General features: G+C 35.3%; 1 protein-coding gene and 1 pseudogene across 1 annotated transcript; one reads left to right on the top strand and one right to left on the bottom strand.

Annotated features, from left to right (window-relative positions):
- Positions 1-6,357: 6,357 nt before the first annotated feature.
- On the bottom strand, positions 6,358-7,132 carry LOC114312684 (uncharacterized). Its single transcript, XM_028258968.2, has 2 exons — positions 6,761-7,132; positions 6,358-6,682 (listed from the first exon to the last, which is right to left on the bottom strand). The coding sequence occupies exons 1-2, from the start codon at positions 6,948-6,950 to the stop codon at positions 6,561-6,563; spliced, it is 312 nt and encodes a 103-aa protein (XP_028114769.1). The 5' UTR covers positions 6,951-7,132; the 3' UTR covers positions 6,358-6,560.
- A 677-nt stretch (positions 7,133-7,809) lies between these two features.
- LOC145823592 (mitogen-activated protein kinase kinase kinase 17 pseudogene) lies at positions 7,810-8,825 on the top strand (annotated as a pseudogene).
- The last annotated feature ends 303 nt before the right edge of the window (positions 8,826-9,128 follow it).

Below are 9,128 nucleotides of genomic sequence, written 5' to 3'. Positions count from 1 at the left end.
TTTTTTCCAATCTAGAAAATCAACTTAGTGCCCTAAAGTGCCAATGCCAGCAACTGCGTTGAAATTTTGTCACAATTTACATTTTCATAAAAATTCACGGCAACAACATGATTTTTCTACATATTACCTTTGCCTAGCAATTATTGTAAGGACCAAAATGTAAAATCAATAAGCTAAAAACTATTACCCACTACATAACTCTCTATTCTCACCTACAATCTCCATAACAATTTCAATTGCAGAATAGTGTGCACACTCTTCTACTGTACACACACACACATATATACACACAGAACCCTTTTCCGAGGATGAGAAGCTTTTTAAGGCTCTATTTGAAATCATGGAATTGGATAAAGATTTGGAAAAAGACATAAAGATTTGGAAAGAGAGAATGTATGTGAAATGTGAATGAAACATATCTACATTTCATACCTTTTTTCTTTTTCCCTTATCAAATCCTTACTCAAATCCATATTCCAAACACAACAGAAGTAGGAGCAGAAAGTATAAAGCTGTGTTAGAGTGCATTCATATTCACCTGTGTTATAAGCCCTAATGTTAGAAAACAAAACTGCTACTAAAAACTGCAAATAATAAGCAGCTTTTGTTTCATGCAGATGTCTTCCTGATATATCTTAAGGGAAAAAAATTTCATGGCAAGCCACTGATACAAAGGATAACAATGTATGAAGGGAGGGGAGAAGGGGGGGTTGGGGGAGATAAAAGAGAATTTACCAGACACCTGACATCAGATAAAACCAATAGTATATAAATTATGAACAATCCCAGTTTTTTTTTTTTTTTTTTTTTTAAAAAAAATGCTTTTAATTCAAACTGGAATAGTGAGAAGTGATCAAATTATAAGACCAAATGAATGCTTCTCAAACTTTTAAGATGGAAGGATTTGAAAATAATCAAGCACCTCATGAGGCATCTCTATTCAACCTTGTTAGATCACCAATCGTTCCAAACTCAACCTGTTAGGAAATGGGTCTTATAATGTATATCAAGTTCTCCAACATAATCCATCACGTGAAACCTTGTCTTGCATGTGGAGATGCAAGCATGAAACATGTAGAAAAACATAATGCAAACAAGGAAACAAATGCAAACGGAGGGACTTAAACTAAAAATCTCTCCTACGAGTTTTGGTACCATTTTAGATCGCCATTTGTCCCACAAACTTAAACTTTTAGAAAATGGGTCTAACAATGTATATCAAGCTCTCAGACAAATCCCAAAACTAATTCTTCTATTGAGAAACACATGTTATTTGCAATCTCTAAGGAAATGAAATAATGAAATCCAAGAAGACAATTGTTCACAGTAAGGACGCTAGTGGAGCCATTAGTGAAATGATTTGTTTCACCCCTACCATTGTTCACAGTAACATGAAAAGTTCTATTATTCCTTACCTATATACTACCATGGCCACCTTCTGTAGGTATTCCCCCATCTTCAACCTCCCAATGGGTGAACATAAATTTTGTACCACCTCTCCCATGAAAGTTGTTTTGATATCCATGTCTACCCCCAATTACCTTTGGAACAGCTCTCAAATGGACAGTAAGCTTTGAAACCAATTTCAAAACCTTTAACCTCAATTCTTGCTTAAAAAAAGTTTGACAATTTTTTAGTATATCGATCAATCCACCAGAAGCATTACTAGTTATGGTAAAGACATCTACTACCAGTACTTAAAAAAGGAAAATTTTGTAGTGCCAAACACCCCCCCCCCCCCCCCCCCAAAAAAAAACACACACACACACACACACACACACACACAAGAAGTAACCACTTCACGCTCCTTAAGACTTCTAGTTTCCATTTTCATATAATCACCATAAAACGACCCTTAGTAGCAGAATCGTGGATGATACTAATGAATCTGAGGCAGAAGCGCAATTTTGCGCTTCTGAGGAAGAACCACGAGTTTGAGGAGTGAGAAACGCAAATCCGATGCGAGAAGAAAACGATCAAGATCTCGAGCTCTTGATCTCGACCTCACTCTCAATCTCGATCTCTCTGTCTTCTCTCTCTCGATCTCTCTGTCTCTTGATCTTCTTCTCTCTTTGCCTCTCGTTTTCTCTCTCTTCTCTTCTCTTCTCAATCTCTCTATCTCTCATTCTTTTGCTCTCTTCAATCATCTTCGTCACTCTCTTCTCTCACTGTCGATCTCGATTGTCTTCGCCTCTCTCTTTTCTCACTCTTGATCTATGAAGCATGGACACTCCAAAATTGATGCCGTAGCAGTGTCCGACACGCGGACACGCCGGGGACACGTACGGGACACGCCAGATGGCGTGTCCCTTTAATTTAATGATTTTTTTGGAAGGGGACACGGCAAGGACACGAAGGGGACACGCGTGTCCATTTCTGGACACGCCATGGGACACGGCGGGGCTCGTTTTTGAATTTTTTATATTTATTTGGGGTCAAAGTATAATATTTATAAAGTAAAAAAAAAAAAAAAAAACAAGCCCTAATCGACACTGAGTAAAAGGAGAAAAATCAAACCTGCCTTCTCTCTCTCAGTTGAAGCCCTCTGAAGTTGATCGAAGCTGTCTCTCAGTCGCAGACCTCCGACGTCGATCGAAGCCTCTGACGTCGATCGCAGCCCTCAGTCTCTCCTTCAGTCGATCCAGTCGTCTTCGAGGTGAGCCCCTCTCTCTGCGTCTCTCGCTCTCTCTTTCGCCTGTCTCCTTCTCTTTCGCTCTCTCTCTCTCTCTCTCTCTCTCTCTCTCTCAGCTTTCGACTGATGAGATTGAGTTTTATTTTTATTTTTATTTTTTTTTACGTTTATGTTTTATTTTTATTTTTATTTTTTTTTACGTTTATATATTATATGTAACATACTCTTTTTTTTATTTATTTTTTATTTTGATATATATTAATAAGCCTCTTTTTTTTTTTTTTTGATATATATTATATATAAGACTCTTTTTTATTTTTATTTTTATTTGTTTATATGTTTATACATATATATATGTAAGAACTTTTTTTTTTAATTATATGTTTATATATATATGTATATATATAAAACTGTATTTAAATTCTGTTTTTTTTATTTAAACTCTTTATTTAGATGAGACTGTTTTTTTTAATTATATGTTTAAATTCTGTTTTATTTAAATTCTATTTAAGCTCTTTTTTTTTTTTTTTTTTTTATTTATCCTTCTAATGTTAATGTTAATTTATAGGAAATGCCTACTTTTTTTTCTTTTTCTTTTTTTTCTTCTTCTTTGTCTCTTATTTAGTGTTTTTGTGAAAAATATTGTTGGATGTTTTCCCCTTATATTTATTGTTGGATGTTGGATGTTGAATCTTTTGCCTCTCTTATATTTATTGAATTAATGGTACTATATTAGTGTTTGTTAATTTTGATTTAGAATGAATGTAATACGAATCTACATAATAACACATAAAAATATATATATATAAAAAAAAAAATCGCCGTGTCCCCTGCCGTGTCCGTGTCCCCATTTTTTGGAAATTGCCGTGTCCCGTGTCCGTGTCCGTGTCCGTATCCGTGTCCGTGTCCGTGTCCGTGTCCGTGTCAGTGTCCGTGCTTCATAGCTCTTGATCTCCTCTTCGTCTGTGAGCTTCTCTCTCTCTTCATCTCTCAATTTGTTCTATGCTCTCTCTCTCTCTATCTCTGTTTTAATATAATTTACTTTATAAAATATAATTGATCATATATAATATATATAATAAAAGTTATCAATTATAATTTTTATCATATATAATAAATTATCTAATTGTTATTTCTTAAAATATCATATATAATAATAAATTTTGTAAATTATTATATCTCAACTTTTTAACATATATTATTATATATGATCTAATTAGATCTTATAGATCATATATAATAATATCACTCCATTATCACTCCGTAAGTGCTCCTAATCTACGACTCCTCTAAGTGGCCACGTTCCCCCGCTCCCGCTTCGTGCAACTAAGAACCGACCCTCAAGAAGCACATCTTCTCAAATCTCCAAACCTTTCAGCCTCATCCTTGGATCTGCAAAAAACCAAAGCTTTGTTAATTTGAAATGATCAACAAGCAAAGTTCTTCTCCCACATTTTACACATGGCTACCTGAATATGATTCTAATTTCTACAACTCATGTAAGTTCTCCCCAACAGAAACAATAGCCTTCACCCAATCACCTCTAACACCTATACCACTAAAGTAATTTGGATCTTGCTTAAGCACATCAGAATAACACATTGCAGAAGCTTCACTATTTGCCCCTATTTTATATATAATGGTGACATCTCCAGAGTGTATATCTTCCCTTGCCTTTCTCTTCATAATCCTTTCCTCTTCACTTCTCTTCAAAATCCTTATTTCTGCCACTCTCAATATTCTTATATCCAAACAACACCCTTGAGCATTACTCCAAAAGGAATACACCGCTATTATATTAGCGCACTTTCAATCTCCCACCCACATTGATACTTCAAGGAAACACATCTATTATTATTGAACCTTTCAAGAACTTAATTGCCTCCTTCAACATCTGGCTAAGCCAAAAAAGCTTCACCCAAGTTCACAGTTAAACAACAACTATGAACTTTGTTCCTTTCTATGATACTAATGAACTCAGCGATTGAAGTCTGGTCAATTTGAAAAATGAAAATCTTCCACTAAATCTTTAAATTTTTATCTCTATTATTATATAATCTCCTTGTGGAAACAAAATTCGAAACAAAAAGTGAGAAAAATAAATAGACCGAAAGAAAAACAAATAAATTACTAACAAAAATGGAAAAGGGACAACATAGCAACAGGACAAGAAGATGAATCAACAGCGAAAATGAATGAAACAATAGGATAGGAAATCTGAAAGAAGATGAAAAGACAACATAAGCAATGACAAGAAACAGATTCTATGGAAGAAACTAGGTTAGTAAAGAAAAAGGAGAAGATTCATGAATCTCTCTCATATGCCGTTCTTCTAATCTTATTCTTCTGCTATTTCTCCTCCTTCTTTTCTATCATCACTTTTCTAGTTCTACATCAACTCTCTAAGGTACGTTATTTGCATTACATGCTAGCATTACACTGCTTAAAATAAACTGTACATACTAAACCATAAGACCACATTACAATATTATGAACCCATAAGATCAACTTACGATATTATAAACCCATATGAGGCCTAATATATCTTAACTCAGGCCTTAAAGACAGTTTAGAGCTTGGTGCATATTTAAAGGCTTGGAAGATGGTTCATAAGCTACAAGCCTGAAAAATCGGACGGCTTAAACTAAACTGTCCATACTAAACCATAAGACCACATTACAATATTATGAAACCATAAGATCAACTTACGATATTATAAACCCAAATGAGGCCTAATATATCTTAACGCAGGCCTTAAAGACAGTTTAGAGCTTGGTGCATATTTAAAGGCTTGGAAGATGGTTCATAAGCTACAAGCCTGAAAAATCGGACGAAGAATGAGTGCTTGCTATTGTCATCATCACCTCACCACGGCCAACACCCTATTGATGTCTCTAGTAACTCTCCTACATAAACGAAGCACTCCCTCTTTCCATTCTAACTTTAACAAGTTAGTTATTCTCTTACAGTTATAGTGCTACTAGCTACAACAAAGCATTCTAAAAGCAATCTATACAAGGACAATGCAGACTGCAACTTAAAACAATCGATAAGTCTACCTCCATACTGTCACATCCTTGCTAGCATTACCAGCTCACATTCACATTGGTCAATATGCTAGCACAAGAATTGCCATCCACACTCTTTTTGGGCCTAAGTCGGTCTGTTTCAGTGTTAGCCCATTCCCCCTTGCAGTCTCATCCAGCCCAAGACCCCATCCCGTAACCTTTCCCTACCAGACACCAAGGCGGGTCAAGTTCTCTTGGCCCAACTAACCCATTTAATCCATTTAATTGTTATAATATATATATATTATCATTTGATCTCAAGTTATTTTCTTGAAACTTCTAATATGTTATATGTAAGCAGTGGCCACTGAGTGTCCAAGAAATTTTATCAAATTTAATGAAATGATGAAATCTAAGCAAGTAATTTATCAAAATTAATGACTATCCAACAATGCTAAGTGATCACTATAGCAATATAGCCCTTGACAAACAAGAACGGATGCTCAAAACTAACACAAGATTCTGACGGCCTCTCCTCCCACGAAAAGAAATAAAGAAAAGAAAATTAATTCTTTCTTTCCATCGAAGAAAACTCCTCGAGAGCTCACATACAAGTATACTAGCATTCATATAGCTTAATTGATCTTATCCATTTAAATAAATAGAAGTTCATTTAATAATTAAAAAAAAAAAAAAAAAAGCATGAACATAACAATGTATAGCACACAAATAATATAATCAAATGCTCGCAAAAGGAACCAGATTTTACAGCAGCCAATTTTTCAGAAACACATAGCATCTACATAAGCATTATTATTGACTCAACAAAAGCAAGTACGAAAAAAAAAACCAGTAGGGTAGCAAGGAAAGAGGGATCTGTACAGGAAACTCAGGAGATTGGGGGGTCTGAATCTTCTCAACTACACAGGAGGAATGTTAGAGAAAGAAAAACCCTTGTAACCCTTGTACGCATAGTACGCAATCCGCGTATAATAGAACCCCGGAATGAACAGAACCGAACCCAGAATCGCAAAGAAAATCCCTACAAAAAATTTCCCGGGAAAGTGTCAAATGTCAAAATTCGAAAAAAAAAAAAACAAACTAGGGTTTGGGAAATTACCGTGAGCAGTGTCGCCGCCGACTCGATTGAAGGCCATGATGGTGCCGAGAACGATGCCTAGGGTTCCGAAAACGAGGAGAGAGACAGCGAGAGCGATCTCTTTGATCGGAGGGCGGTTGTTTAAGCTGTAAGAGGAGTCCATCATGATGTCTTCGTCGGAAATGGAGAAAGCGTGGTCTACGTACGCCATTGATGGGTGAGTTCGAGCTCTGATCTTCCTTAATTCTCTCTTTCTCTCTCTCTCTGTGCGATAAAAATATGGGTTTGTTAGATTTGGGGAAGAAGATGGGGGTTTTGTGTTTATTTCTGAAGAATTAGTTAGATGAGGATGATGATGATGGTGTTTCAACTTTAAAGCAAAAGGCCTTCCTGCAAAGCAAGACAGAGACGTGAATTACCAAAACTATAAAAGGGAAAATTACGCTTTACCCTTGCTTGGTTAATTTTTTTACACTAATGCTTCAAGGCTCAAGTGTTTCAGGGGTGAATGTGTTTGAATTTGTCGTCACCGATCGACATGCCAAGTGATTGGGTGGATTACCACTTAGACGATCAGGTGAAATACTTGTCTATTATGATTGTCACCTTATCGATTGCGTTGTCAGCTTCTTTACCAAACGACCAATTAAATGACCGGCCGGACGACCAATTAAACAAATTCGAAACAAATTCGCGCCTCAATATTCAAAACCTGTGAAATGACTCATTTTTTTTATTTTGACTTTAAAGCTTTTTTTAATATATATATATATATATATGTATATTTACTTTTTTGGCATGTTTAAAGGATTTTTTTTTAAATTTATTTCAAAAATTAATTTATATTTAAAATAAACAGAAAATAAAACATTAACAATAACATAATATAAAAATATTTTATTATATATAACTCATATTTCTTATACAAACTCAAACTTTAATATAATAAACCTCTTATACAAACTCAAATTTTAATATAATAATATATTTTTATATTATGTGATGGTTAACATGATATTTTTTGTCTAATTTTGAATAAAAATTAATTTTAAAAGTAAATTAAAAAAAAAACTAAAAATATGGTGCAAAATGGAAAAAAGAAAAGAATCTTTAAGGACCAAAATAGTCAAACATAAAAGGGATAAAGGGGAAATTCTATTTTCAAATACCAAATTATCTCTGTATACATCTTTTCTCAATCCACAGATTTAGTAATTTGATTTTCACTTCTTTATCTCAATCCACACACTTCACATTCCAAGTATACCCTCACCTTCTCTATGCACATCCTCTCATTCCATCATTTCTCACTCCAAAAACTTGAAATCACATACGAAAACAACAAACCCATCTACAATCTCTTCATGGAATACGTTTTCGGTGGCACGATTTCAGATGAAATTAAGAGGCAAGGAGGTTCGCTCGATGAGTTTGTGATCGGAATTTATGCTCGTCAAATCTCACTAGGCTTGGATTATCTTCACTTGAATGGGTTGGTGCATTGTGACATCAATGGTCAAAAGGTTTTGATCAGCGAAGATGGTATCAAATTGGAGACTTGGGTTGTGCCAGATGGGTGGCGGCAGAGCCATTTTTCAGTACACCGGTGTTTATGGCGCCGGAGGTGGCGCGTGGTGAAAAATGAGGGTTTTCAGCTGATGTGTGGGCTCTTGGGTGTACTATAATTGAGATGGCCATTGGGTGTCACCCATGGCCGAAGGTTAATGACCCTGTGTCAACTCTGTACAGAATTGGGTTTTCCGGTCAAGTACTGGAGCATCCCATCTAGTTTTTCGAGAAAGCTAAAGATTTTATGGAAAAGTGTTTGAGAAGAGATTCCAAAGAGAGATAGACAGCTAAAGAGCTTCTTCGTCACCCATTTCTTGATGATCTGGAATCGAATTCTCCTAAAGTAGATGAAGAATTTACTCAGAATTCTCCAACGATTTTGTTAGTTCAAGGTGTTTGGGATTCAGTGGAGGTATTGGAAGCTCACTGGAATTTGACCCACATCGGTTCATTTTCAAATTTTCTGGTAGAGAGAATCCAAAATTTGATTAGAGATAGTTCAAATTTGCCCAATTGAAGTTGGGAAGAAGACTGGATCATTGTTAGAAGCAAGGAGGACATTGAAGAAACTGTGATGATTTCAGAGTAGGACTTCAATTGTTGAACCAAACAGAATTGGATTTTCCGATCAAGTACCGGAGCTTCCCACTTGTTTTTTTGAGAAAGTTAAAGATTTTATGGAAAAGTATTTGAGAAGAGATTCCAAAGAGAGATGAACAGCTAAAGAGCTTCTTCGTCACCCATTTCTTGATGATCTGGAATCGAATTCTCCTAAAGTAGATGAAGAATTTACTCGGAATTCTCCAACGATTTTGTTAGA

Source organism: Camellia sinensis, chromosome 4 (assembly GCF_055761805.1).
Source record: "Camellia sinensis isolate YWXY chromosome 4, ASM5576180v1, whole genome shotgun sequence".
NCBI lineage: Eukaryota > Viridiplantae > Streptophyta > Magnoliopsida > Ericales > Theaceae > Camellia > Camellia sinensis.
This window is presented reverse-complemented; position numbering and strand designations above follow the sequence as displayed.